Here is a 25,964-nt window from a genome sequence, read left to right as displayed (position 1 = left end):
GACGGACCTGCATATTCCGGATCTGGAGATGGTTGTGTGGTTCGCTTATGTACAGTTGACCAACCCGCCCCCGGTTGGTTCCTTACGCCCTCGGAGTCCGAGTGTCCACGTCAACAGGACGATCTGAGCCTGAAGGTGAGTGCATCGGCCACTTCGAATGTCGTGATTCTTGCACTAGCACTGATCATGGGCCTCAGCAGCGATGGCTTCCAATCTCGATAGCTCGAGCTACGAAGGAACGGGAACCGTCTGCCCACCACACGTGTTTCCCAAGTTTGTCCGCGAACTCCCCTCCGAGCGGTCGGCGGTGCTCAGGGACTGTCAGCAACGACGTCGAGAACGACAGCGACGGGGCCTGGTGCGCGCCGGCCAACGCTGCTGCAGACTGCGGCTGCGCCGCCATTGGCACGTCCTCCCCGTCCCCGTCCCCGCCCGAGCTCCGCGGTATGTGACCGTCGCGCTAGCGGCCAATCTGGTGCTGTGCACCCGATATATCGTCGAGCTAACTTTGTCCTGCGCGCCCACGCAGGTTCGCGCGAAGGGCTCCTGCACCCCACTCGGTGTGAACGGCGCGGATGCGCACGCCGCTCGTGACGCCCCCGCGGCCTAATTATGCGCACCCGCGCCCGCTGGCCAGCTCGGGTCGGCGGCACCCGCGGCACACGCCTCTTCCGAGGCCCTCTCTTCGCCCTCTCGACGCTTCTGCCCCGCACTTCCGCAGGGCAGGCCCTTCCCGACGCCCGACGAGCACCGTATGCGTCCGACGGCGTTCTCACACCGGGGCGTCGCCAAGCTAACGCTGATTGCCTCGAGATCCGCCGGGGGCTTGCACACATGCGCAGGGCCGACCGTAGGCACTATGGTCAGTCAGCGTGCAGGGACTCCGAGCGGTCGCCCTCCCGGACGTCGGCCTGGCGGTGGACGGCCTCTCGGAGCGCGGCGACGCAAAATGAAACGTCAAGTTAGGTTGATTGGCGCGAAGCTAAGGAGCCCGGGCCCGTTCATAACGCTGGCTTCCGTGCTCTCTTCAGGCCGAAGATGAAGTGCGCCTGGCCAGAACGGCCCTCTGCTAGTCGTCTGCGGCGAGAAGAGCGGGGGTGAGACCGGCGGTACGTCGACAGGGTACACGTACAACGCTCGGGCCGCCTCCTCGTGTGTGCATCTCCGGGCGGGGCTGGCTTCCACTGGCTTCCCTTCCGCGCTCTCTTCGTCCGCTGCAATGGTAGCCTGCTATTTCCTGCACAGCAGCCGGCGCGGTGGTCTCACCAAGCATGCCCGATGTCGGCGAAGCCGTGCGCGCACACGATGACCGCGCTGTACGCATGGGTTCTCGCCCAATGCACGCACTGCGCTTAGGCGGTGCGGGTGCCACTGGCGGGCGCTAGTGAACCTTGAATGCGCGCGGACTGACGAAGACGGTCTAATCCGTCCCTTGGTGCGTGCTCCCCACTTATCGATCCCGCGAGCGGTCGGCCGTTGTGTTTCTGACAGTACATCTATAGGCAGACTGCCCCGACCCTCAGGAGCTGCAGCCCCGAGCGGTATCGCCAGACGATCATGGGTCAACCCTTCCGAGCCCGCTCGTTCCGGCGCCCCCTCAGCCGCCCTGTCCCCCGCGTTCCCCCAGCCCCGCACCCGGACGACGGAATTGTACAGGCTGGTCCGCCGCGAGGGAGTGCGCAGCCCGCACAAAGTGCCGTCTCCTTGGCTGCACCCCGCAGTGGGTCCGCCCGACGCGCGGGAGACAGCTCCGGGTCGGAGGACGCGTCGCGCGCGGCTGGCGCTCCGTCTCGGTGGGCGCCGGCGCGGCGCGATGGGGCACGCAGCCGCAGGGCCTTCGACCGCCTGCGGTTTACCGTTTTACAGGCCGCGAGCGTGCGCACAGGGGCGCACGGCATCGATGCGGGGCGTGATCCTCGGGGTCCGCGGTTCGCCCCTCGGTGCGCGGTGTGCCAGAGCCGGGCACGCTGCAGCGTTCTCGCGGCGGTATAAGTACTGCTCCTCCTTCGTGCGCGGGATGGGCGCATCGCGAACGCATATCACCAACGCCAATCGTGTTTTACCGCTTCCCGTTCGCCGTCGGTCCGATACTGTGCTATGAGCGCCGCCAAGATCGTCGTGCGGAAGATGAGCAATCCGTCAGGTACTTCCTCATGCGCCGCCGTTTCGTATGCACTGCACCATGCAGCTGGAGGCTGACTATTTCGGATTGCGTCCGGTTGTAGAAGAGGAAGTCGAGAGGGCGGTGCAGGTGCTCGCAAACGCATTCAAAGACGGTGCGTAGCTTGTCACTTAGCCTCGTCCGACGAAGCGCCGCGCCACTCACTGGTGCCCGTTCTTGCCCGCTCTAGATGTCGGGATCGAGTCCTTCAGCGGCGGGTCCGCGCGCATTGCGCGGGACATCTACCGCAGGTCGATACGGGGCTGCTTAGCTCGCGGCGAGGTCTACCTCGGCCTCGTCAACGACGAGCTGCACGGCGTGGCCCTCTTGATTGCGCCCGGCGCAGACTGGGCATTCTAGTTCGTCCCCGTTCCGTCCCGTCCCTTCCACCGCTGCGGTGTCTGTGAAGCTCCTGACGGGCGGTTTGCGTTCTAGCGACCAGGAAGACTTCACGAGGGACCTCTCGACGTACCTGTACGAGTGGTACACCTACCACGTGCGTCCCGCCGCATTCTCGCCGCTACGCGCTGCACGCTAACCGACGTCGTGCGCCGGCAGTATATGCCGACATACGACGAACTCTACCGGAACGCGTTGCCCAGCGGACAGCGTGGGCGACGCGACGCATGGAACCTAAAGCTCCTCGCCGTCGACCCTGAGTTCCAGCGGCGGGGTATCGGGCGGGCGTTGCTAGGCTCGATATGCAAGCAGGTTGGATAATTCTGGCCGTCGTGTCGAGACCGTCGGGCTCACTCTCGCCTCCCTTCCCGCGACAGGCAGACGCTGGCGCGACGTGCGTCACTGCGGACGTGAAGAGCCCGAACCTTGTCCGTCGCTGAGTCCCTCGTCTCCCCCAGCTCCCCCCGCTCCGCCGTGTCCACCCGTGGTATCCCGCCAGCCTGCTGACGCCGGGGCTTCTAGGTGCAGTGGTTCAGACAGTCGGGCTTTGCCCACCGCGCTGTGAAAAACTTCACCTCCAAGGACTCGGTCGGCTTTCCGCTGTGGTGCATGGTCCGTGAACCTGTCCGCCAGGCGGAGTAACGGCACGCCCGCGACCGCAACTGCAACCGCCTCCCTCCGCCCCGTGCTTCTAGGCTACCGGCTAGCCTTGCACACCTACCACCCATACCCACGTCCGCAGTTCCGATTGCACCCCGCACGTCCTAGCCAAGCAGACACGACCGACCTACTACTCCCGGACAGTATTGCTATACGCACCACAGCGCACAACGTCGAATGTACCACCATCGTGTAGTTTGTATGAACGTCACGCCCGCATCTTACAACCCGCCCTCTCGCGGTGGCCGATCATCTCTCTCCGCCCAGGCGTGATGCACACCAATCAGTACACCACTAGTCCCAAGCCCCGCCGGACCCGGGGGGTCGTAATCGTCACGGCTCGCAAGCCAAGCCTTACCACATTCCGGCCCCGTGCTGCATACCTTAACACCGCTTCAGGCGTCGTTACGACACTCGCGCGTACCGCCACGCCAGTCCGGGCTTGAGCCCGCACGAGAAACGCAAAGCGAGCAAACGTTAACGCAATCAAGATCCAATATCAGTGCACTCTGCATGCCGTCCCCGGTCCTGCCACCAACACTGACACTGACCGGGATGCCGTGAAGCACCGCCATCACTCTCGCGCCCTAGTACACCGGAGCGTCGAGTTTGAGCTGCGGACTCGGGGGCCGCGAGCCATCAGCGATCATATACTTGCAGGTCCTCCGCCCGCCGACGTCCCGCTAAGCGACTCGAATGCGGGGCACCGACGAGCACGGTGCTCGCGCAATTGCTCGCCTCGTGCGCTGCCAGCATGCAGGCGGGATCCTAGACAGTAGGTGGTTTCCCGCCGTTCATCGTTCGCCGTCGATGGGCGGCCTCAGCGCGGGCAAGAAGGTGGGTGCAGCGGGTTTTCGACCCTCGCAACCTCTATCCGCATCAACGCACCCAGTTCACGCCGGACGCTCACCCACCACACCCCCGAGCAACATTCGAACTGACAGCTCTTTTCCGAATTGAATGGTGGCATTCCGAACTGCACTACACGAGGCCACTCCGAATTCAATGCTCCGGCGGCGACGTTCAGCGTAGTACGCAATGAAGTCATCATCGACCCTAAACCACCCACCCACCCGCCCTCCTCCGGCCCCCCGAAGGAGCCCGAGCCCATGCCATAATCGCAACAGTCCCCGCCAGCTCTCCATCACACCTACCGTCACCCCCCGCGCCTCCCCACGTCCTTGGCCCGGCTCTGACGCGCCGCCCCGCGACGGCAACTTGTTCTCGGCATGGGCCTCGCCCCAGCCCTCCCTGCAGCAGCCTCGAGGCTCGCGGTGTGTGGGCTTGTATACGCGCTTCCACAGCGAACGCGCACGCCGTAAGGGTGTACGGCATCCGGCTCGCGCCGTCCAATCGGCCGCGGCGCCCCCCTGGGCCTGTGACGATGATCCCAGATGGACGATCGCCCGATGCGTGTGTTTCGTTAGCGCAAGGGGCGTCGATCTGGAGGCATGTGCTCGGGGCTGTTGGGTTAATGGAATTTGGGCTCGGGCGGCACAGCACGCGGGGGCGCGCGTTGTGTGCATGTGTGTGCATCCCGCCGCCGCTGCTCGCGCCCCGCCTGACCGTGCCTTGGCAGGTAAGCGGCACGCCGGGCCAGGAGGTGCGCGGAGTGCGGTGTGCGTGCGTACGTAACTACGCGTACGCGAGGCTCCGCACTGTGCAGAGGCGGGCGGAACGGGCCTCGAGCGCCGGAGCGGGGGTATGGAGGCTGCGCGCCGGAAGACGTACGGAGCTCAGTCTGCAAGGCTCTGTGGCGAAAGAAACGCGTCGCTCGCGTAGCCCGTGTGCAAACATAGCGAGGGGCAGAGACTGAATGGCGCGAAGGTGCCCCGTCGCGGCGCGCGCCCACGCTCGGGGACGGCGCTGTGATCGGCGTGAAGGAGGGAGGGGCGGGAGTGGGAAAACGGGATCTGTGGAAGATTATCTGAGTAAGTGGGTCCGTCCGATCGAGAATTCAGAACGAACAGAATGGAACAGAACGATACACAAGCGGCGGCGGCGGAGGCGGGTAGCTGGGGGCGACGAACACTGTCCGCCAGGCCTGCGAACGGTCGCTGAGCGGGGGCCAACCTTATTCCCCGCCGCTCCAGACGATGCCGAGGGCTCCTGCGACGCCGTCGTCGACGGCCAGGGGTCTCGCGGGACTTCGACGGGCGATGACGCACCTCCGCCGGGGCAAGGGAGAGGCAGGGCAGGCCCGGTTCCCGCGGAGGTATCTGCATGGGTCGCGGCGAGTCTGAACGCGAAGCGGGTTCCGTCGAAGAATCGTGCCGGCCTCCGAAGAACCTGAGTATGCGCGTGCTCCCAGGTTTCATCGTGCATCGGGTGATGCACGCGAATCGACGGTGATGCGCTGCAGCACGAGACGAGCGGGTCGCCGCTATGATCGTCCACCCGCGATCGAGACCGCGCCATTGAATGGGCCCAGCGTCGCGATCCACATCCAGGGCGAGAGAAGCACGCATGGGGCGGGTAGGAACAAAGAACCGTTCGACGCTGACTGCGAAATTATCGCGGCGTCCGCTGCAGCCTTGGCCCGTTCGTTGCCCGCGCGATCCTTGTAAATGCTCGAGGACTTCACGACGGCGGGGACGTCGGGTGTGCGATCGATGGCAGGGTGTGGGGGTGGGATTGCCGGGCCGCAGTCAGTGAGCATGTCTCGCACTGCATCGGGAATGTGCGAGGCTAGCTGATTTCTGGGTGATGCTGGCTGTGCGCGGGCCCTGAACTGGTGTTTGCAAACGACGATTATGGCGGCGGGACGTCCTTCTCCGGCGATGGTCGCTGGGCGAGGCCGGGACTTATTATCAGTACATTGCTAAGGCGGGAGTGGATCATGATTTTGGGGGCGGCGGGTGCGCGCTACGGGTGAGAGCCCCGTCCTGGAGGACACGTTCTGGATGACCTATTGCGGATGGAGGGATCCCAGGAAAAAGAGGCGACTCACATGACGTCCTGCACGACCCTGCGGGGCATGACAAAAGGCTGTCCGAGGCTGGCTCGCAGGCTGGGAGCGTGGCTGATAACAGAGAAGACGGACGGTCTGATATTGCAGGCCGCCCGACGAGGCCTGGCGAGGGCCGCACTGCGAGCGAGGCGTCCGTAGAAAGCAGGCCGCCTTCGACGCAGGCCGCAGGCGAGCAGCGTGCACAATTACCTGGGCTCGTACGAGGGTGCACGGGCGAAAGGGGCAGGCTCGAGGCTGAGGCGGCTCGCAGGCGACACCCGCCGCGAAGGACGAAGTTGTGGACATGGAGACGGGCGCTCGGACTCGCCCGCCCCGGCCAGGCACGTTGCAGCGGACCCGCGCCGTGGCCCCCTCCTGCCGCTGCCGTCTGCGCCCCGTCCGCTCTACGCCAGCAGCGCCGCCGAATAATCCTCGCGAATATCGCCCGCGAGTGCGTTGTCCACAGACGAGCATCGAAGACAGCGAACAAGGTTGCAGCCCAGCCGTCGCGACGATAAGAAACTCGTGGCCTGGGGCATCGCGGAGTGCGGACAGGCGAGCGCACGAGAGCGCTGAACGGTCCCACACCCCTGCGACCCTGCACCATCTTTCCACGCCTCGCTCTCCCATCTCGCATCGAACCCCCACGATGAATTCCACTCCTTTTATTTTCCAAGTAAATACCGCCTCGCGGGCGGCACGCACGGCAAACTCCCTCTTTTGCGCAGGGGCACCAATTGTTTCGTTTCACGAGCTTCGCGGCTCTCCAACCGTCGTCCCCGGCGAACATGAGCCCAGGCGGCCACGGGGAAATCACTGCGATGCGGTGTGCTGGAGCCCCCGGCTTTCCTCGTTCAGCTCGCCGAGTCCGGAAATCCCGCGTTTTTGCGCTCGCCACGGCCGTGCTCGCCAGCCTCTGAGCCAGGGTCCCCTCCTGCCCAGAAATGGCGCGCCTTCCCGGAATAAAGGACGGAGGCGCGTGCCAACCGCTCCTAGTGTCCTCCCCGGCGGCTACGCCAATCCCCCTACGCCATATAAGCGTTCCACTGATCCCCCCTCCCCGGTTTCCAACCCCGATCGCCTTCGCTCCCCCTGCTCTTACGTGAATGACGCCAATGTCTTCTCTCCCTGACTCCCAGCGCGACAGTTCCTCCGACCAGCCCGCTGGACAGTCTGACCGGCCTGAACGGTCGCGCAATGCTAAAGGTGCGGTCCTGCCTATCCCGCATACCAGTGGCACCGTCGCCGACACCCCATACAGCCCAGGCGCGCCACCGCGCAAAGCGAAAAGCGTACATTGAGCAGGTGCGCGACTTCGCTATCGCCCCGATGCGTTCGCGCGATTGACCCGCTGTGCAGCTCGAACAGACCGTGACGAAGCTGCAATCTGTGCTCGCCCTCACACCCGACCAAGTCGCCGCCATCCCGCCACCACTGGTGCGGATACGCGAGCTCGAACAGGAGAACGAGATGCTCCATCGAGAAGTCCAGGAGCTGCGCCGACAACTAGACATGCGGAGCGCGCCGCTCCGACCTGACATGCGCCGCGAGTCGTTCGCCACCACGGAGGACCACCGAAGCGCGGACCGCGAAGCAAAACGACGCAGAACGTCGGACGCGGGCGGTCTATACGTGGTGGGCACACACTGACCTGTCCTCTCCGCGCCGCTGTGGCTGATCCATAGCGCGCGTCTCCAGGCTCACAGTCCACCTCCGCCATTGACGATCCCCTCCGCGCCCGGCCAGTACTCCTCACAAAGTCCGTCGCACAGCTCAAACGGGTACAACTACTCGTCGCGGCCGAGCACCGCGTCGTTCTACCAGTCCTACGGCGTGTCCGCGTACCCCGTCCCCGAGACGCCCACCTCGAGCACGACGTCAAGTCCATCGTTCTCGGCGAGTGTTCTCTCCGTCTCCGCCAGTTGTGCTCCCCAGCAGAACTGCGCGTACTGAGAACTCGGGATCCTAGTGACGGCATATTTTTTCCCACCCACAGCCCTCCGACTACGCGCCGTCCTCGCTGCCCTCCTCCGCGCATCAGCGCAACCTCTCCTCGTACAGTAGTCACACGTCCCCCCTGCCCCCGTTCTCCGCCCACTCCGCGTCGCAGTACGAGCTAGTGAAGATGGAGGACGAGCAGCACTACTCCGTACGTCTCGGCTCCCGCCGGCATTTATCGACGACGCTAACTGACAGCACGGCCTTGGCAGCACGCGGGGCACCAACCGGCCACCTCTCACGCTAGCCACTACCCGTCCGCGGTCCAGCACGGTCACGGGGGCGGCGGACAGGCCGCTGTGGCGACGCACTGGCAGTATTCCTCCGAACGATGAACGCTGAGGCCGCGGTGCGCGCGCTGCTATACCCTGTCCCCCTCCCTGCTCCCCATAGTGCTTTCGTGGTCCGATGTGATGTGAAAACGTGGTCCGGGTGACTCCCCGTGGTTGTATATTCTCTTGTTGTATCTGCTGCTCGCTTGCTATCGTGCTGTCCGTACGCCCCCTCCCTCTTCATGGCCAGGCGTAATACGTATCTCACCCCAATAATGCCCGGAGGTCTGGAATGGCTCATGTAGGATATACGGATTTATTTCAATGGATTTCCCTCAATCTGACATCTGCGCCTCGACCGCACCACCCCTACCACCCCTCTACCTACTTCTTCTCCGTCCCCCGTCTGCCTTCCTTCCTGGCGGCCGTTCCTTGACCACAGGCCGCCAGCGAAGCACGCCCCCCGTGCTTTTGCGCGCGCGGCGGCTTCCCTGTCGCCCGCGTCCAGCGCTGCTCCTGCCATATGGCCCGCAGGCCGTTCCCAAGCCCAAAACGCCGTCTGATTTCGCGCCGCCAGCTAGGCTCGATGGGGCGCGAAGCCCCCCAGGGTTTGATGGATCCCTGGGCGGCGCAGCCTGCTTCGACCCCTTCTGCCCGTCCCACCGGACCGCCCAGCGTCCACATCGCGACAGCAGCGAGGGCTGCCCGCGCCCGCTCTCTGCGGGCGCGCGCCCCTGCGTGCATGCATCATCGATGTCGACGCTGGTGGGGCCGGGTGCGCCCCCCACGCTGACGCCTCCCCCCGCTTGGCGACGCCGGTTCGTGCACCGCGCAAAGTCAGCGGCGCTGCGCTACCGCACGCGCTATGCATCTGTGCGGCCGTTCCCGACGCTATTTTCGTGTGTGCGCCCATCCGGGGCGCAGAGATCCAAGCCGTCAGGCTTTGGGTCCTTGGATAGCTGGACTGCGTGCGCTCTGCCGCCGCCGGGCCAGCGCGCGCGCGGGGCGGCCCGAGGGCTTTACGTGCACGTCTTGAGTACACAAGTAACATGTACGTGGTACTGCTGCCTGCACACCGAGGCTGTGCCGTGCCGTGTACGCCACACCGGGGCGAGCATGCATGGCGCGTGGACGACGGTGCGTCGCCTCCGCGCGTTCCTGGCGGGGGCAGTCTCGCCAGCAGCCGGGGACGGTGTCTATACGCATGCGGCTGCCCGCTAAGGGGGGCAAGGGCCCAGGGGCCGTCTGCTGAGTCTGTGCAGAGCTTATTCCACCCGTCGGGGCCCCGCCGCGCGTCGGTGGGCTGTTGCTGCCGGGGCAGATCGCGCGCGGGCGAGCGACCGAGCGGCGGGGATTCAAGTACTGGTCTCCTGGGATTTGGGCCGCGGTGGGACGAAACTCACAGGACATCAGCCCTGACCTTGAATAGCGACCCAGCGCGCACCGATTGATTCTCAGAAGGGCAGGGGTCTTCGAACGATTCGCCCAAGGCGGCCTGCGGAGGGCCCGGCAGCGCTCTCGATCTCCGTGAGCCCCACATGAGATGAGCCTAGTCGAGGGCGGCTCGGTTGGTTTGCCGGCTGCACATGGCTGCGTCGAGCCTGGGCGGCCGCCTCTCCACTCGACAATGTCCCAGGAATAGCCGTGCGGGGCTCCAGGGACGGGGAACGCAGACGGGCTCGCGACGGCGCCTGTGGTCCCGCAGGCATGTCAAGAACTGAAAATATTCGTGCAGCTGTGTGTGATTGCCGGCTGACGGTCGCACCGGGGCAATGCGCACTTTCTCAGCCTAAATGCCATGGGAGAGGGCCTGTCACATTAACGGGCACAGGCATCGTAGCAAGCCTGCAGACGACCATCCCTCGTCGCAGCACCCGCGCGACGACGACGCCACATGTGGCAGGGGAACTCCCGAGATGGGACAGCTAACGGTCGCTCAGTACGTCTTGGACGCGTAAAGTGCACTTGACACGTACCACCACCACCAGCTCATGCCCCTTCATGACTAGTGCCGAGACTAACGGCGCTCCTGCGGGCCCTCCATCCTGGCTCCAACATTATATCGATGCGCGAGCCTGACGAAGGCGGTCATGTGCGATAGGACTGCCAGGCCCGCACGCCCGAGCCGTGCTCGGCGTTCATACAGTAGGCCTTCGCGGTGGCGCACATATCCTAGGACTTCTCCTCGGAGCATGGGGAAGAAAGGTGCTCTGTCAGATAGTCTTTCCACGCTCTCAATGGTCCGGGCGGGCCACCTGAGCAAGTCGCCGTTCTCTATTAGGCTATGCGGGCCTCATGGCCCTGCTTCTCTGAGAGAGCTTCGGACGGGCCCATCCGCCGAGCGGCTCCGGACTTCCAGCCGCTGTAGGTCCACTGGTGGAGAGCTTAGATGACCTGCCAACGGCTCCTGTACAGCGGATTTAGGAGGTCAATGTCTACATAAGATGAAGAGCGCTACGGCTACGCACCTGAAGTGAATTGCATGCGTGTATTAAATTCGCCGCACCTGCGTCGTCAGAAGACATTGCACCGCTGATCGTTTCCTATGGCGCTACGAAGATTTGATGGATGTGTGGGAGAGAGCATTAGTCAGGGCAAATGACGGCGGAGACCTTCGTGTCTTGACGCTGGACTTGTGCAGAATGGTGCTAACCAATGAATATGCACAAGTGGCACAGATCCAAAAACAACATACTTTATCTCACCGCTAGGGATGCCGTGTGGTCACAAGCCATGCACAAGACCTTGTCCACGGAATAGCGGTTCGATCTGTTCCGCGTGCACAGAATATCGCAGGAGCCACGCACAATCATGTATCGCAAAGCCAATGCAAGCTAGATCGTCCTGCTCTTGCGCTTTGGCGTCGAGACATTGGCCACAGAACGGCGCCAATGGTGCGCCAGTCGAACCTCGAACGGGCATTGTCCCGCCACTGCGCACTTAGCCACCAAAGCCTATAGTCATAAATCGCGCGCGCCGCACCATTTGAACCTGAGCACCACCATGTCCGAGCGCCCTCCCTCACCATTCCACGATTTCGCGCCGCCGACGCCGGCCATGCCGCTTGCCACAATCCGGGGCAAGCGCAAAACAAACGCGCAGGAGGAAAACGCAGGCTCCAAGGCCCCGGTCGCGTTGCCGCCGGCCTCGAACTCGAAATCGAACTCGACCGTAACGACCGTTGCACGCAACGGTGGATCGAAAGTCTACCTGAAGGCCGAGCGGGCCCACAGGTCCGCCAGTGAGAAGTCTTCCGCCGCGTTCCCGACGAGCAGCGGGCTGGCGCTTCCCGTGCTGACCGCCACCCACGCCCGCTTCGCCGACATCGCGTATCGGCTGCTGAACGCGCCCAAGACGCTCGCCCAGGGCGAGGGCGAGTACGTGTTAGGCAAGAGAGCCCGACCGAGCGCTACGCGGACCAAGTCCAAGGACCAGCAGAAGAAGGCGGTTTTCCCGACGTCCCCGCCCCTGTGGCGCGCATTGGAGACCCAGGGAAAGGTGGTGATTGCGGAAACCTTAGACTACGAGCGTGAGTACCGGAGAAAAAATTTCGCCTTCCATACGCTGTCACGGTGGTCGGGGATGCGTGTTGACAATGGTGTTCCCCGTTGTGTGCAGTGCTCGGCACCCTACCGTACGGCGGGAGCATGGTGACGCCCGCGATGCTGCGCGAGGGATTGTTGACGCCAGACACGGCGTACCACGCTTGGGTGGGAGCGAAGAGGGCCATCGAAGATAGGTGCGTATCGGAGGCATTTGTGCATCGCTAAAGCAACTGAGTATCCCCGGGGATCGTGTCGTCTGTAGGCGGCCCAGCGGAGAATGGGACCTGAAACGCATCCTGGACGAAGCAATGTTGTTCTATGTGAGTACGGGCGGGCCTCGATGCAATGTGGAGGCTTATCTGCACAACCAGCTCGTGGAGCTCGGCGCGTCGATGGCCGACCGAGTAAACGGCCCCCATTACACGTTCGTCGACCCGCGGTACCACGATGACGCCGCTAGCATGGTCAAGCAAGCGCTACGGCTGGCCAGGCTATTCGCAAAGCAGGGCTATGGCCGGGAACGCCTAGTCGTCACGGTGAGCGGCCTCACGGCAATTTCCACCCCGCCCTAGAACGGGAGAAGTTGACGAAGGACATCAGATTCCAGCCACGGAGGCCGGCGTCCAAGCTGCGAAGACCCTGGGGGTAAAGCACCACGTCCAGACAAACCTGACTCTGGTGTCTGGCCTCGCTCACGCGGCGGCCTGCGCAGAAGCTGGAGCCACCTGCATCACACTGTGCTACAGACAGGTGAGTAGATCCATGCAACGATAAGCAAGAGTTTGAGACTGACATGTAGCGCCAGGTCTCCGATGCTTGCGGCAGAAGAACCAACAGCAGCAACCCATTCATTCGGGCCTGGGAGGCCTTCAGCGCACCATCGAGGCGGCTCGCCGAAGAGACGATCCAAGAGACGGCGGCATACTTCAACATGCACAAGCTCCAATCTGCCATCGTTGTGGCCAACCTGGAAAGCGTTAGTACATATATATCGGAATTTTGTTGAAGCGACACTCCAACTCATCATGTGTGCCTTCCATGACAGACTAGCGATGCGGAAAGATTGGGGGAGGTGGACGCTGTCGCTTTCACCGCCGGCCAGTCGTTGGCTGCGCGCGCGCCAGCGCCAGGCCTGCCGCAAGCCGCCATATCTCTTGCTGGAACACAGGCGAAGCAACGTGCCTGCGAGGCGCAGTACCCCACATCATACCTGGCGTCTAAAGACGGGGCATTTTTGTCGGCGATACCCGTCGATGCGCGCACCACGGCGAAGGTTACGCTTGCCACCGGACTACAAGACCTGATGGAGCATATGCATCGGGCATCGATGCATATGTTAGAGTTCATCCAGGGCGAAGCGCAGCTTGCGCATGTTGACGATATTGTGCTACAGAGTTTCTATGACTTGGACGAGATGGAGGCCGACCGGCTTGGGGGACAGAATGCGGCGGGGAAGAGCGCGGAGGAGGAATATCCGGTCAGGTGGTACGACGTGGGTTTCCGCCTGCGCTACAGCACTTGGGATGAGCCGGCACTGTATCGTCCGGATTGCGAAGGACTCGAGGACAAGAGCGGCGTGCAATAGTAGAAGGCAGATCGATGTAGCCTGAAGTCCACTATAGGTACCGAAGACATAGGAATCACAGAGGCAGGCCTTCGAGAATTCCGATGCAAGACATGAAGATGTATGAGCGGCAGCCAGGGGTGTGTCGCCAATCAGTTCCAGCACGAAGAAGCGGGACTTCCTAGGAACCAGATGCACGACTCCGGTCAGAGAGGTTGTTGTAAAGCGTCGTGTATCGATATGCTGTTGGAAAATATACATCCCCGGTCTTCACGTTGCATCAAGATACGCCGATGGCTGTCCTAATGAGCCATAGTGAGCAAGCAATTTCCCTCGACGTCAGACCTGTCAGCACTTACCGAAGGGAGATAAGAGGGCTTCAAGTGAACGTGCTCTCCACGATGCACGGGAAGCGGCGCGAAGATGACGCTTCGTGGCCGGTGCAGAGAAGCCGCAAAGCAGGAAAACAGACCCAAAGCAGCGTCATCCGGTATGCAAGCTTGTATTCCGCCGCGAGAGAAACCGGTAGGCAAGGGACCTCCGAGGGAAGAACGGAGCGCTCGGCAGCTGACTTGGAAAATGATACAAAGTTGGAAGTCGGTCATGAGGCGCAATTGGTGCCTCGAGGTCTGCTGGTCTAAGTTGCGCGCCCAAGTACTGATCACCTACGGACAGCAGTAGCCAGGTACAGCCCAAGGCGGGTGCCGCGGGCGATACAACGACGTAGGGATCTTCGCACCTCAGCGCCATTGGCGTCCCGCGAGAATGAATGCATGCGTCGGCATCGGAGCGACGATCGAGTCCTAGATGTTCATGATACTGGTTAAAACTTCAAAGGGAGAGTCATTCTCAGGTTCGTATCTACGCCGCTGTTGGAACGGACCTACCTTCGAAGCTTAGGCTGGGCTGCGGTGACCAATGGCACAAGAGGCGGGCTGCAACATTATAAACTGCCGCCCCGAGGGTGGGAGAAATAATGATCCTTGACAGAAGCTAGTCATGAATAGCTTCAGCGTGCGGGACGATCAGTGGGTAGTAGCAGGCTAGCCAGATGGTGCAGCGTCTGTACAAGAGCCTGAGCGCACGTCTTTGGGCATTCTCCTGCCTAAAGAGAGCACCTCTCACAGTCACTACAGCCGTGTTCCGCAAATTACAACTCATTTGCGAGTGAACGGGCTTCTCAAGACGCCGAGATGATGCATCGATTGCAAATGTGCACGAAAGATACCTAAGGGAGAAAGAGACGGGGTAATAGGATACTCGCAGTAGGATGCTCACCGGCAGACTATCACACGCGGCTTGAGACGGTGGTGTTCAATCCCCCACGCACCGTAGGTCTTGAAAGGTCGCGACATGTCTCGTTACCCGACTTGACCGAGATATCTCGCAGCACGCGTGGGCGTTCTACAACGTTTACGAATGGTGTGTGGAGCGGGGTTCGCTTTTCGCGCATGTACACGGGTGTAGCCATGGTTGAGGACGATGGGAAGAAGGAAAGGAGCAGCGCGTAGACGCGCGAGACGCGCGCATCGTGTCGGCAGGTGTCGGCGTCGCGTCAGTCGCTGCCGTACTCGCTCTCCGACCGCCTACACCGCCAGTGTACACATCCCCTGCTCTGTGCTCTCTGCACCATGCCAGCGCGGAAATCGAAGGCGCAGGCCGCTGCTACCGCCCCCACTGCTACGCAGCCCGAAACGTCGCCTGCAGCGGTCCCGTTCTTCCCCTTCGCGCGGTACACTTCCATTGTCGGCGTGCACACGTCCCTCCTTGCGTTCAGCACTCTGCTACTACCAACTACACCTACTGCGCTACTATCAAAGGGTCTTGCGGGTCTACAAACTGGGGATCGACCACGTAGAGCAGTTGTCCAGGTGCTCACAGAGAACCCGGTACGCACGGTCGCGTGGATCTGTGCCGGAACGCTCCTCTTGCAGGGATGGTGGGCGGGTTGGGTGAGGAAATGGCTGTATGAGCAGCGCAGCCAAACAGACGGCGCGGATGTAATAAAACAGAAGTTGGAAAGACAAGAGTCAGGAAACCAGCGCAATGTGGTATGTCCCGTTGTAATGTACCCCATACCATCATTTACGAGCTCTCCGGACTACCTAGGATCTGGCGAAATCCGCCGCTCTTACTCTCGCCGCCTCCGTGGCTCTCCATGTAGTGGTCGTGCTCTTCGGGGCACCGCTCACGAAGTATGGGTTCCTGGACGTCTCTAAAGCCAAGTTCTGATAGACAATCCTAGGCACCCAATTCACACCTACCTGATGAGTTTGCTACTGGCTATACTGACGGTCTTCCCACCTGCGTACGCCCTTGGTCTGCCTTCCTGGAGATCCGACAGCCCCTCACTGGTGTCATGGTTTACCTGGGTCCGCCTTTTCGCCGAACTTTCGTACGTACCTACCCCGCCCGCACCCCATACAATGGTTTACCATCATCTCGCAGACCGCGCACGCCGGTCGAGAGGGCGCTCGTCTACCCCGCTGTCGGAGCTGTCATAGGCTGCTGGGCGGGCGCGATTCCCATCGGCCTTGACTGGGAGCGTCCGTGGCAGGTGCGCGCGTGTGGTCCCGCCTTCGCCATCTTCATTTCCGCCTTCGTACTCACGTTACGCCGCAGGCATGGCCGTTAACCCCGGCCTTCGGCGCAGTGGGCGGATACATTGTGGGTTCGCTCGTCGCCCTCGTGACCAGCGCGACCTTCGCGCTCGCGCAAGTGAACAGGGAGGCGCAGATAGAGCAGGCTCTCACGGAGAAGGCGAAAAAATCGTGAACATGATACATTTGGACGCCTTCTGCGGACTCTATCCCGTACCACACGTCTAATTGCTTCCGCGCGATGTTCTAACCCGCGTGTCCCTTCTATCCCGGCGGCGCGAGAGTCGGTCAGGAAATCAGTGCGCGAAGGTCCCCGATGGACTTCGTGACGAAGTCCGGAACGGTCGGCGAAGCGTTGGGGCCCGACAACTCGCTCTCCTTCGTGATACCTGCGAACAACACGAAGCCCGGTGAATTTGATGTCCGCACGCGCGGTGCAAGGCACGCACCAGTGAGGACCAGGAGTGTGGCAAGGCCGCCCGCCTTGCCGAACTCGATGTCGGTGTTCAGCCTGTCTCCGACCATGATGGTGCGCTTGGGGTCGAAGTTGTGTCTGCAATTGCCCGCGGCGCATCAGCATCCGCGCATTCTCGTTTCACGGAGGTGGATGGCGCACTTCGCCTTGATGCAGTCCAGCATCGTCCGCTGCGGCTTCCCAATGGCAATCGGGTCGCGCCCGAGGGCATAGCGCAGCGGCGCGCTGATGGAGCCCGCCCCGGGGAGGAGGCCGTCCGAGGTGGGGTACGAGCTGTCCTCGTTGGTTACGAGGAACGCGCAGCCCTCGTTGCGCAGGATGTAGCTGAACGCCTTTGAGAGCTTCGTGTAGTTGATGGCCGTGTCGAGTCCGCACAGCACCGCGCCCACCGTCGGGTCGGGCGTCCAGTTCGCCAGCGAGAACGAACCGAGGGTATTGTCTGCGGGATCCTACGAGAGCGCGTGGAATAGTCAGCGCGACGGTGAGAGGTAGAGAGCCAACGGTGCTGCTGACCGTGCCGCCGATGAACGAGATGCCCTCCTCGCGGAGCTCTTCCTCGAGCCCGCCCATGCCGATCACGTAGACCTTCTTATCCTTGGGCAGTTTCATAACCGACGAGATGTATACTGCCGAGGCGTATGCTGAGCCGTAAATCTCATCCTGCCGATCACGCATACATGTCAGTTATGCGTGTTGCGTGCACTTAGACGTCGAGCCAGACGTACTACGTGAGCCTCAACTCCGAGGGAGTCGAACTTCTTCTTGTAGTTCACGCGCGACTTGGTCGCATTGTTCGTTACGAACAGCACGGATTTCTCTGGTCCACAACGTAGTTGATTGATGGCACACGAAAGCAAGACGAGAGTACACACTATGATGCCGGAGTAGTTGAAGGACCTCGATAGCTCCATCGATCGTCTTGTCCCCCGACCACAGGACGCCATCGCAATCGAACAGCCAGGTATCGTACTTGTCCAGCAAGTCCGCATAGTGTTCTCGCGAGCTCAAACGGGAGGCCATCGTGATGCAACTGAGTGGGAGGTAGGAGGAAACAAATGTCGATGCGCAACTTGCCTGAACGTCTACAGCATGCGGCACGCGAACTGTGCCGGTCGAGACGAGACAAGCTGACGGATACGGCGCGCAGATTACTTCCGACTCGTGACGAACGTGCTGATACTTCACGGACGACGGACAAATTGCGTTGCTGGTGTTTGCACTCCAGGCGCTTCAGGGAGATGCCGTCAACTGAGTCGAGGGAGAGCAAAAGCCTGCGCAAGACTGCATACCGACCTCATCGGTCATGTTTTGTTTGCGAGATAAGCAGTACACATGTATGATGGAAAACGAGCGATGACATGGCGTCGTGGCGGGATGAGGTAGGTAGTCGCAGGCAAAGGCAGCCCCGTCTGCCCTGTCCGTCGTAACATAGAGAATACAAAACCGCGTATAAACCTGAGACGTTTACTTGCGGCCGCCCTTCTCCTGAGACTTGATCACCCTCTTGACGATCTTCGCCTCCTCAACAAGGAATGCCCGGAGGATGCTACGAGACGTTGAGTGTGCGCCCATAGCCAGACGAGGTGATGGACGTACCGGGACTTAACGCAGTCTCCGCATCGTGAGCCACCGTACGCCCGACGGACAGTCTTCTTCGTCTTCGAAATCGTGGCGTACTGACGGGGACGCAGGGCGGGGACCTAGAAAAGAAAACTCAGCTCGGGCGCCCTCCTTCACGGTCCTCCAAAGACATACACCAGGCAGCGCAATACCACAGTCACCGCACTTGGGAGAGGTGGCGAGCTTTTTGATGTGGTGGTAGACAAGCTTGCCACCAGGGGTCTTCACAACCCGACGGCGGTTGGAAGTGGTGTTGTACGGGTTGCGCTTGCGGAGAGTGACGCGTTGGGCCATTGCTGAGCTGGGAACATACGGTCAGTATCTGTCTTACAGTCCTGGTTTTCCCGTGCGGCCCATGCCCCCCTCTCCCCTCGCCGTTCTTTGCCTCAAAATCCCAGCATGTCCTTTGTGCTCAAAGTCCAATTTCTCCGCTGGGCCGCACGAGAACCTGATCTGCGAGCGGAAACTCACTCTTGGTGGCTTCAAGGGAGGGCTGCCTGTAATGAATGCACTCAGCACGTATACTCAGAGACACAGCCAACGAGCATAATTTCGACATACCTTGATCTTGAACTTGCTGTGGGCCGCCGCTGTTCAGTATGTTCCCGTTAGAGGGTGGTCGGGTGGCTGAGAGGTGCTGTATAGTACCCGGAGATTGCCGGTCAAATACTGGATTGGGCGCTTTGCCTAATCGAGACGTTGTACTCGACGTCGATGCACCACGCGTGTCGCTGTGTCTTGCACGTCGCATCCTATTGCAGCAATGAACTGGTGTCCGCGTATGCGTTGAAATGCTTCTGAGCGCTGCGAAGCTGCTCTACCATGGATACTCCTCTGCTCTGGACGGTGTCGACCAGCGCTCAAACCCTTGCTCTTCGTACTGGCTGTCAGGATTCCGCTCTTTGGGTCTGTGTCTAAGAGATCGCACTTGTGCACTCGTTCTTATGCAATACTCCGGCCTTCACGCACAACCCCAGAATCATCACTCGCGCGGTTATTATGTGGTATCGAGCTGACTTCGCGTCTTCTCTCTTGCCTGGAAGTTGGTAAGTCCTAACAATATTCACGGCTCGATCGGATGCTACTCCTGCAAATCTCGCAGTCAGACAGCGCGCGAGTGCCCGAACTATTAAGCTCCATCAGCGCTGGACTTGTACGACGTCGGCTACATGACCTGGTCAATCTGGCGGCGCCACGCACAGCACCCAGCCACATAGTTCTCGGTGCTATTAGCCCACGCTGCGTCTGTACCCGGACACCGGCGGCGCGCGCACCTGCGTCACGCCTGTGCACATAGACCGTCGGACGTTGTGTTCGATGTCTTCTGCCGTGTGGCCGTCGATGTCATGCGGTTCTATCGCCTTCAACGCCACCATCCGAAAATCCATGCTCAGAACCTCCCGCGACGCCCACCACCCTCCCCAGCCCCGGGCCCCAGGACGCCCGCTGGTGACCTCAGCGTGTGCTCACCTTGATCCTCGGTCCCACACTGGACATCCCTTGGGAAGCCGGAGGAAGCACGCACATTCTGCGGCTGCGTCATCCGCAGAATCTGCGTTCGGGCCTTGGATCCTCCACCTTACCGTCGCGGTCTGATGCTCGTGGTGGGAAGCCCTGGTGTACGTATTATTTCCGGTTCCTTTGAACCTTCCTCAACGATCTAGAGTGTGACGCAGAAGGGGGCTATGCAATCCCCAGGCAGGGGCACTTCGCTCGGCGACTCCCAGCGGCTCGCCGCGACGGCGACTTGGATTTTCTTTGTCATTGTACCTTCTCGTAGATGAAAAATAAATCAAATTATATCGCCCATGACCGGCTTGAGATTCTCAAGGCTCCTTGGACGTAGTCGGTTTAGTGTCACCGATGGCCGCCCTAGAGTCAGGGCACTTTGTTGAAAGGTTCCTTGGTAGTGATGGCACAGAGGTACTATGAGCACGACCATTGAGTGTGACCCGCAATCATAGATTGCAGTACATTGAGGTACAAGCGGGCACCCGAATTGCCCTCGAGAGATGAAATAGCGATGAGCATAAAATGCAGTATAGCTCGAGCTCGACCACACAGTGACGTGCAGCGCGCTTAGAAGTCCCGGTCGAACCGCTTGTACGAGTGCTTCTCGTACTCTTTTGTTTTGCGCGTAGGCTTCTTCGCCCTAGAATTACAAAGCGCGTTAGTATAGCTCGGTCCAGGGCTGCAGCGGTAGACGTACGGATTTGGCGCGTGCGGTTCAATGAGGGCACGGTGCTGCATGTTGATGAAGCGGTCCCTGAACAGATTCCCCTCGGGCTAGCGGCCAAGAATTAGTATCCCAGTAGACCCGGCCATACCAAAGGAAGACAAACCTTCAAGCCGCGCAGACTTTCGCTAAGCTCGTCGCCGAGTTGCACATCGATCGCTCCTTCTGGGACGAAGTGCCTACCGATCCGCTGACCCGCCAAGCCCTGCTTGCGCTTTTCCTCTAGCGCCGCCTGTCTTTGGATACGGAGTCTCTCCCGCGTTGCGAGATTGCGCGCGATCGATTTACGGAGGAGTTTCGCGGAGTCGACCGTCGCGAGCATGCGCTTCCGCGCCGCCTTCTCTGCCAATGCTCGTTTCTGCGGTTGAAAGCGCGTCAATATCTGTTGAAAGACGACAAGAGAATAACCGACCTCTGCACGCAGCCGTTCGGCTTTCCGCCTCTGCTGCTTCGTCTTCCTGGCGGGCATTTTCTTGGGAGGTAGCGGCTCATCACCCTCCGCTCCCTCGTCCTCATCGCCCTCTGCCTCCTCCGCGTTGCCTATCTTCATGCCAGGGACCATCTCGTTCGCTGCCACCGACTCTATGAGGGCCAGAGCCCGGGCCTTAAGCAGCTTATCCTTGAGCGCCTCTACATGCTCCAAACTCTTGATCCTCTGCTCCTCCTTCTCGTGCGCCGCCCTCAAAAGCTGCTGGTGGGCCGTGAGCGGCGGGTTATACGACGTGCCCTCGTGAGGCGAGGGTACCGCCGCTAGCGCGATGTGTGAGCGTGGGTTACTCGTCTGCGGAGCCTATGATGCGAAATATTGTTAGACTCGAACGGTGAACCGAAAGCCTGCTCAGTACGCACCCTGACTTCGATGGTCTCAGCGACCTCTTCCTCCCAGACATTGTACTCCCCTGCCTTCTTCGCCGCTTCGCTCAGTTCAAGCATCGCGCTCCCCTCCCCGACCTGATTCGGGTCAACGTATGCGTTGAAGGGGCCTTTCCGCAGCCGCTTGCCCATCCGGAGCAGCCGGCTCTTGTCCTCATGCGACACCAGCGCCTTGCGCTTCTCTGCGTTTGAGGTCGGTGTGGGGCGCGAGAATATGGCGGGCACGGCGGACCGCTCGGAAAGGATTTTCGTCGAAGTTAGCACGCGCTCAGAAAACTTGGGCAGCGTCTTCCGGACTGTTCACGAAGAAGTTCGGCATGATTAGGACGATTTGCCTTGAGTCGTGATGTCTGTATAACGCACTCATGTCGTCTCCCTTGACATCGACCTGGAAGAGGTCCGCATCCGTCTTCTTTTGCAAGATGGTCCTGAAATTTGCTTAGAGTTGAGGCTTGAATGCCACTACCAAGCCCAAATGATGCTCACCCAGTTGTCCGCTCCTCGGCGCGCAGCCCCTCCAGCCCATGCTCTACTGGCTCGATGTCGACGTTTTTCCGCCAGGCGCGTTTGCCTTTCCGAGTGCTCTGGTTGCGCTGAGCCGGGGCTCCATTGGATGCAGCCGGTGCCTTCTGCTTGGACAATATCGACGTCGGTTTCGAGGCAGCCATAGCGAGGATGAGAGAGCGAATGAAGAGGTTTTAAAAGTGCAAGCCGTACTTCGCGTACTTACCGATCGGTGCGAGTAGGAGAGGAGCAGCATGCAATCATTGGATGGTTAAAGACAAGCGCTTATAAGGCATTAATGGGGTAGTGGTAACCTGGGTCGTTGCCATCGACCCGCCGGGGGTTCGATTCCCCCTTAATGCATATGTTTTTGTGTCGTTCACTTTTGTATACACCGCCTACATCTTGCACCATAACAGCAATGAAACGTCTCGATAGGCCCTACCTTGAGGTCTTTGGGAGACACTGCAGGTGCGGCCTCCTTTCAAGAATCAAAATCGCGTTATGTTTGGAACCTAACGTGCGCGTAGACTAGTACAGTTTGATTTGGTTTCTACAAGCCACAGTCCATTCAAAACCCCAAGACCGACACAACACAATGGCAAAAATAAGGATGAGCAGGCACAAATAAAGTACGACCATGCGGTAATGATTATCGTAGATGCATGCGGTCTGGATTGGAATGCGAAGTTTGATCGTTGAATGCGGGAGCACGACGTCGCAACACCCAAGGACAATCGAAACTACAGGAAATTGGAAGATAGCCATCCGACGAAGTGGCAACGCTGTGCCCATTGAATTATCGCGTGAGCGTAGAGAACATGGGTACGGACAAAGAGCCGTTGTTTGTCTTCGGTTTCGTGAGCCTGATGGAGCATGTCAGTCATTCCGTTACTACGATGCAAGACCAGTAGAGAAATGGGGCAGCGGCCTTGTGCAGAAAGGGATTAGAAGAGCACAGAGCACACGTACTCGTCGAAGTGCTGTCCACGTTTCGGATTCGCTCTCCGCTTCGCCATCGTCTTCTTGACTTTACTCTCCGGGCGAACGACAATGACTGGTACAGGCGAGTGACTCAGACAGTATCTTGACACGAACGTAAGCAAAGCACAGGAACATGCAACGCGTGCAAATGGCACGTACTTGGACACACTCCCGACACCGGGCGCGCCGAAGGCACCTGCCCATGCCTGCATGACGCTCCTCTGACCGCGCGTGCCGACCACTACGGAGTCGGGGCGATACAGAGCGATGAGACGGTCGAGTGTTTGTGTAACCTTTCCGGCGATATACTCGACGATGATAGAGAGCTTGCGCTCAGCATCATATTCGACACACTTCTCCTGAATCTGGTGCATGAGCCCCCGCGCGTCCTCACGATACTGGTCGTGGTCGTTATCAGCTATAATCGGGATAAGCACGGAATACATGTCTTCAAATAGAACCGGGAGCGTACCGAAGTCATCGGGATCCACACCGCGGAAAACGACGAGCTCGTCGCCGTCTTGCACGAGGCTTTCGAGGCACCAGTCGAGCGCCTGGCGGCCGCTTTCGTCCGGACTCGACGCGCAGAGGAAGACACGCGTACTCCGCATGCGCGCGTACCCTTCGCTTTGCACGTGAAGGGTATACGAGAACATGCTTGCCTGCGGGTTCTCAAGCGTGTCAAACGAGACCTTCGGGGTGTATCCTTGAGCGGCGATGAGCGGTGATGCGGGGGTGGTTGGGGAGCCCATCGTAACGGCTGTAGATGATGCGTTGGAGCTCGCAGGAATACCTTGAGAGTATGGTGTCTGAAAAGCGGGGGTAGACGCAGCGAAGGTGGGGAGCGTGGAGGAGGAAAGAGCCGGGGAGCCAAGTGGGATTCCGGAGAGCGGCGGCGAGAGGGGCGATGCACGGAGGTTTGGAGACGAAGACGGTATTGAGTTGGGCGTGCTAGGCCGCGATGAGTGTTTCATCGCAGAGCGCAGAGGCGGGGGTAGAGGGATGTAGTGCGGGCGTTCCTCTGGAGAAGTCATGGTCGATCTGCGCAAGCGTACAAAGGAGGAGAAGGTTCTGATACGATGGCCCTGATTCGAGTTGCAGCGTATGGTCCCTGAGCAGTAGAGGGTCCGAGACGATGCTAATTCCAGTTGAAGAGACTCCGGTACAGTATCTGGTGGGTCTTCGTGCGGACTGATTGCGGGGTCGCGGGAGAAGCCGGTGTGTGCCTGGAATAATGCTTGTTAGCAGAGTAGACACACACATCCACTGTCCTGCGCCCGTAACCGATACCTACGTGAATGTCCTGAGGCGAGATGGTGGTCGTGTGTGGAGGAGAGCAGGAGAGGCCGCGGCCCACCGGCTTCCTTCCGATCTTGGACGCGCTACGGCAGAGCGGAGTTTGAACTGCGCTTGCTCCTCTACCGTGACCATGTCTCGCTCCTCCTCCCCTGCACAAGATTCTGCTTCTCCTGCTGCTCACGATGCCGAGCACGACGAAAGTCCGGCTCCCAAAGACGGGTCTCAGCCTCCAGAGCATGCTGCAGAGAAGTCGCAAGCTGCGTTGGACGAAGAGGCCTCACCTTCGCGCGCGACGTCTACCTCTCCCTCAGCCACAGGCGCTGCCTCTGCCTCCCACTCTGCCGAACCTCAGCCTGCAACATCCTCAGCGACCCCTTCAGCAACCTCAGGAACATGGCAGGCTGTATGGTCGCCCCAGCACAGCGCGTACTACTTCTACAACTCAGTCACCCATGAGACGACCTGGGTGAACCCCCTGGAGCAGCCAAACGCGGAAGCCGGACCGTCTAACGCGGCGCCCGCCTCGTCGACGTCTGAGGCCACCCCAGGGCCCTCTTCAGCAGTTGATATCTACGCGGCAGCGGCAGCGCTAGGCATTGACCCCGCCCTCGCACATCTCGACCCCTCCCTGGCCGGGGGAAGCGCCGCACCCGGCGCAAACACCTATACCGCGAAGTTTAACGCCCGCACAGGAGCGTTTGCGCGCCCGGACGCCCGCGACCCATCGCATCTGTCCGAGTTTGAGCGGTCGAAGCGGATGAGCGAGTTCTACTTCGACGTCAACGCGTGGGAGAGCGAGGTGGAAATGCGTAAGCTCCAGGAGGCACAGGAGGAGGAGAGCCGGAAGCGCAAACGTCCGACGAAAAAGGACATCGTGAGTACTTATACGAAGACTCCATGTTGGCCACATATTGATAGTATCTTCAGGAGCGCTACAAAGACCAGAAGAAGCAGAAGAAACTGGCGAAGACGGCTTGGCTGCGTACATGACCGACTGCTGTATCCCTACGTACTCCATACACGGTGATTGTGCTCTGAGATTGATCCTTTGTCGTCCGCAGAGTTCTAGGATTTCTTGGGCAATGTATCGTTGTGCTGTCTCTTTGCGAACTTCTGAGTCTCAAACCTATATCAATCTCTAGATCTGCGCGGCCGCCGACATTGTGGCATGCTTACACTGGGGATCAATCTCCTACTGGGTCGCAATAACTAATAATATGCTGACGATGCTGTCGCTAGAGGCTTACAACCCCAGCCCAATCGGGGTGTTGGGCATCTGCTTGGGGAATTCATGTTCGATGAATGTGCGGTTTTGGCCATTGGATATAGGTCCTGAGAGGACTTTGCCCCTTGAAGCCTAGTTGGAATAACGTTGGGGTTTGTATGGGCGCTCGTGTTTAACTACAGGTGGCCCCGGAGAGTGGTCGTAGCGTGGTCGTGGGAAGTCATGTTTCGTGATGTGGGTCCGCTGCCAGGCTCCACTTGTGTCCACGCACCACTCAATGAGCCGCTGAAACTCATCAAGAATGTCAGCTACAGACCAAGACAGCTCCGAGAAAGAGCTGGCTACATAAGGCGGGAGGATATAAATGACGAACGAGGCACAAAACTCTGGCCAACGCCGGGATCGAACCGACGACCTTGGCGTTATTAGCACCACGCTCTAACCAACTGAGCTAGTCGGCCATTATTGATTGGGTCAGAGCGGCAATTCTCGTCGCGCGGGCGCTCCCCGTCGCGTCGCGGTCACGGGAGTGGCTATAGGCGTGTGGATGTTGAACTTGTCCCTGAACGCGACCTTCTCCCGACCGCCACCTTCCTCTG

The 25,964-nt window shown here is 60.4% G+C and overlaps 10 protein-coding genes and 2 non-coding genes across 12 annotated transcripts; 7 read left to right on the top strand and 5 right to left on the bottom strand.

Moving 5' to 3' along the window:
* The first annotated feature begins 598 nt into the window (after nucleotides 1-598).
* On the top strand, nucleotides 599-1,099 carry TRAVEDRAFT_31515 (uncharacterized protein). Its single transcript, XM_008045179.1, has one exon. The coding sequence runs from the start codon at nucleotides 613-615 to the stop codon at nucleotides 964-966; it is 354 nt and encodes a 117-aa protein (XP_008043370.1). The 5' UTR covers nucleotides 599-612; the 3' UTR covers nucleotides 967-1,099.
* Nucleotides 1,100-1,687: 588 nt separating this feature from the next.
* Nucleotides 1,688-3,454, top strand: TRAVEDRAFT_31514 (uncharacterized protein). Its single transcript, XM_008045178.1, has 7 exons — nucleotides 1,688-2,143; nucleotides 2,226-2,276; nucleotides 2,352-2,520; nucleotides 2,597-2,657; nucleotides 2,720-2,872; nucleotides 2,938-2,988; nucleotides 3,083-3,454. Exons 1-7 carry the CDS (start codon nucleotides 2,098-2,100, stop codon nucleotides 3,200-3,202), a joined length of 651 nt encoding a protein of 216 aa, XP_008043369.1. The 5' UTR covers nucleotides 1,688-2,097; the 3' UTR covers nucleotides 3,203-3,454.
* Nucleotides 3,455-4,689: 1,235 nt separating this feature from the next.
* On the top strand, nucleotides 4,690-5,832 carry TRAVEDRAFT_31513 (uncharacterized protein; the record flags this gene model as incomplete). The annotated part of the gene is made up of 2 exons (XM_008045177.1): nucleotides 4,690-5,133; nucleotides 5,189-5,832. A coding segment is annotated over one exon (153 nt), but the record flags the coding sequence as incomplete, so codon positions are not given.
* A 1,453-nt stretch (nucleotides 5,833-7,285) lies between these two features.
* On the top strand, nucleotides 7,286-7,820 carry TRAVEDRAFT_133941 (uncharacterized protein; the record flags this gene model as incomplete). The annotated part of the gene is made up of 3 exons (XM_008045506.1): nucleotides 7,286-7,376; nucleotides 7,432-7,475; nucleotides 7,530-7,820. 3 exons carry the CDS (start codon nucleotides 7,286-7,288, stop codon nucleotides 7,818-7,820), a joined length of 426 nt encoding a protein of 141 aa, XP_008043697.1.
* Nucleotides 7,821-11,443: 3,623 nt separating this feature from the next.
* On the top strand, nucleotides 11,444-13,570 carry TRAVEDRAFT_52432 (aldolase; the record flags this gene model as incomplete). The annotated part of the gene is made up of 7 exons (XM_008045275.1): nucleotides 11,444-11,969; nucleotides 12,059-12,179; nucleotides 12,248-12,305; nucleotides 12,357-12,521; nucleotides 12,586-12,735; nucleotides 12,791-12,961; nucleotides 13,031-13,570. 7 exons carry the CDS (start codon nucleotides 11,444-11,446, stop codon nucleotides 13,568-13,570), a joined length of 1,731 nt encoding a protein of 576 aa, XP_008043466.1.
* A 1,547-nt stretch (nucleotides 13,571-15,117) lies between these two features.
* TRAVEDRAFT_74662 (2-phosphoglycolate phosphatase) lies at nucleotides 15,118-17,786 on the bottom strand. Its single transcript, XM_008045505.1, has 10 exons — nucleotides 17,497-17,786; nucleotides 17,350-17,441; nucleotides 17,138-17,284; nucleotides 16,766-17,073; nucleotides 16,599-16,702; nucleotides 16,172-16,538; nucleotides 15,998-16,106; nucleotides 15,795-15,944; nucleotides 15,659-15,744; nucleotides 15,118-15,600 (listed from the first exon to the last, which is right to left on the bottom strand). The coding sequence occupies exons 1-6, from the start codon at nucleotides 17,642-17,644 to the stop codon at nucleotides 16,438-16,440; spliced, it is 900 nt and encodes a 299-aa protein (XP_008043696.1). The 5' UTR covers nucleotides 17,645-17,786; the 3' UTR covers nucleotides 15,118-15,600; nucleotides 15,659-15,744; nucleotides 15,795-15,944; nucleotides 15,998-16,106; nucleotides 16,172-16,437.
* Nucleotides 17,787-17,882: 96 nt separating this feature from the next.
* TRAVEDRAFT_174021 (60s ribosomal protein l34-b) lies at nucleotides 17,883-18,823 on the bottom strand. Its single transcript, XM_008045504.1, has 5 exons — nucleotides 18,806-18,823; nucleotides 18,716-18,741; nucleotides 18,380-18,545; nucleotides 18,221-18,324; nucleotides 17,883-18,170 (listed from the first exon to the last, which is right to left on the bottom strand). The coding sequence occupies exons 3-5, from the start codon at nucleotides 18,536-18,538 to the stop codon at nucleotides 18,089-18,091; spliced, it is 345 nt and encodes a 114-aa protein (XP_008043695.1). The 5' UTR covers nucleotides 18,539-18,545; nucleotides 18,716-18,741; nucleotides 18,806-18,823; the 3' UTR covers nucleotides 17,883-18,088.
* A 1,335-nt stretch (nucleotides 18,824-20,158) lies between these two features.
* On the bottom strand, nucleotides 20,159-22,076 carry TRAVEDRAFT_174018 (P60-like protein). Its single transcript, XM_008045503.1, has 7 exons — nucleotides 21,840-22,076; nucleotides 21,717-21,781; nucleotides 21,330-21,649; nucleotides 20,893-21,270; nucleotides 20,587-20,838; nucleotides 20,454-20,530; nucleotides 20,159-20,396 (listed from the first exon to the last, which is right to left on the bottom strand). Exons 1-7 carry the CDS (start codon nucleotides 22,019-22,021, stop codon nucleotides 20,324-20,326), a joined length of 1,347 nt encoding a protein of 448 aa, XP_008043694.1. The 5' UTR covers nucleotides 22,022-22,076; the 3' UTR covers nucleotides 20,159-20,323.
* A 73-nt stretch (nucleotides 22,077-22,149) lies between these two features.
* Nucleotides 22,150-22,220, top strand: TRAVEDRAFT_t211. The gene has a single exon. It is a non-coding gene; the product is annotated as a tRNA-Gly (tRNA).
* Nucleotides 22,221-22,656: 436 nt separating this feature from the next.
* Nucleotides 22,657-23,593, bottom strand: TRAVEDRAFT_23694 (uncharacterized protein; the record flags this gene model as incomplete). Its single annotated transcript, XM_008045131.1, has 4 exons — nucleotides 22,657-22,723; nucleotides 22,830-22,943; nucleotides 23,001-23,259; nucleotides 23,314-23,593. 4 exons carry the CDS (start codon nucleotides 23,591-23,593, stop codon nucleotides 22,657-22,659), a joined length of 720 nt encoding a protein of 239 aa, XP_008043322.1.
* A 677-nt stretch (nucleotides 23,594-24,270) lies between these two features.
* TRAVEDRAFT_74658 (uncharacterized protein) lies at nucleotides 24,271-25,187 on the top strand (the record flags this gene model as incomplete). The annotated part of the gene is made up of 2 exons (XM_008045502.1): nucleotides 24,271-25,014; nucleotides 25,068-25,187. 2 exons carry the CDS (start codon nucleotides 24,271-24,273, stop codon nucleotides 25,128-25,130), a joined length of 807 nt encoding a protein of 268 aa, XP_008043693.1. The 3' UTR covers nucleotides 25,131-25,187.
* Nucleotides 25,188-25,752: 565 nt separating this feature from the next.
* Nucleotides 25,753-25,826, bottom strand: TRAVEDRAFT_t199. Its single transcript has one exon. It is a non-coding gene; the product is annotated as a tRNA-Ile (tRNA).
* Between the last annotated feature and the right edge of the window lie 138 nt (nucleotides 25,827-25,964).

This window comes from Trametes versicolor (genome assembly GCF_000271585.1).
Source record: "Trametes versicolor FP-101664 SS1 unplaced genomic scaffold TRAVEscaffold_12, whole genome shotgun sequence".
Classification (NCBI taxonomy): domain Eukaryota; kingdom Fungi; phylum Basidiomycota; class Agaricomycetes; order Polyporales; family Polyporaceae; genus Trametes; species Trametes versicolor.
This window is presented reverse-complemented; position numbering and strand designations above follow the sequence as displayed.

Coding starts and splice junctions, on each gene's coding strand:
- TRAVEDRAFT_74662 (XM_008045505.1), bottom strand. CDS start 17,644: ATGGCCTCCCGTTTGAGCTCGCGAGAACACTATGCGGACTTGCTGGAC. Junction 17,074..17,137: donor TCTCGTTCATCGGCGGCACG/GTCAGCAGCACC, acceptor GCGCTCTCGTAG/GATCCCGCAGACAATACCCT. Junction 16,539..16,598: donor CACACTCCTGGTCCTCACTG/GTGCGTGCCTTG, acceptor TGTTGTTCGCAG/GTATCACGAAGGAGAGCGAG.
- TRAVEDRAFT_31515 (XM_008045179.1), top strand. CDS start 613: ATGCGCACCCGCGCCCGCTGGCCAGCTCGGGTCGGCGGCACCCGCGGC.
- TRAVEDRAFT_174021 (XM_008045504.1), bottom strand. CDS start 18,538: ATGGCCCAACGCGTCACTCTCCGCAAGCGCAACCCGTACAACACCACT. Junction 18,325..18,379: donor GTGGTATTGCGCTGCCTGGT/GTATGTCTTTGG, acceptor TTTCTTTTCTAG/GTCCCCGCCCTGCGTCCCCG. Junction 18,171..18,220: donor GGAGACTGCGTTAAGTCCCG/GTACGTCCATCA, acceptor AACGTCTCGTAG/CATCCTCCGGGCATTCCTTG.
- TRAVEDRAFT_174018 (XM_008045503.1), bottom strand. CDS start 22,021: ATGGCTGCCTCGAAACCGACGTCGATATTGTCCAAGCAGAAGGCACCG. Junction 21,650..21,716: donor TGTCAAGGGAGACGACATGA/GTGCGTTATACA, acceptor CTTCGTGAACAG/TCCGGAAGACGCTGCCCAAG. Junction 20,839..20,892: donor CCGAACGGCTGCGTGCAGAG/GTCGGTTATTCT, acceptor TTTCAACCGCAG/AAACGAGCATTGGCAGAGAA.
- TRAVEDRAFT_31514 (XM_008045178.1), top strand. CDS start 2,098: ATGAGCGCCGCCAAGATCGTCGTGCGGAAGATGAGCAATCCGTCAG. Junction 2,144..2,225: donor GAAGATGAGCAATCCGTCAG/GTACTTCCTCAT, acceptor GTCCGGTTGTAG/AAGAGGAAGTCGAGAGGGCG. Junction 2,521..2,596: donor GGCGCAGACTGGGCATTCTA/GTTCGTCCCCGT, acceptor TTTGCGTTCTAG/CGACCAGGAAGACTTCACGA.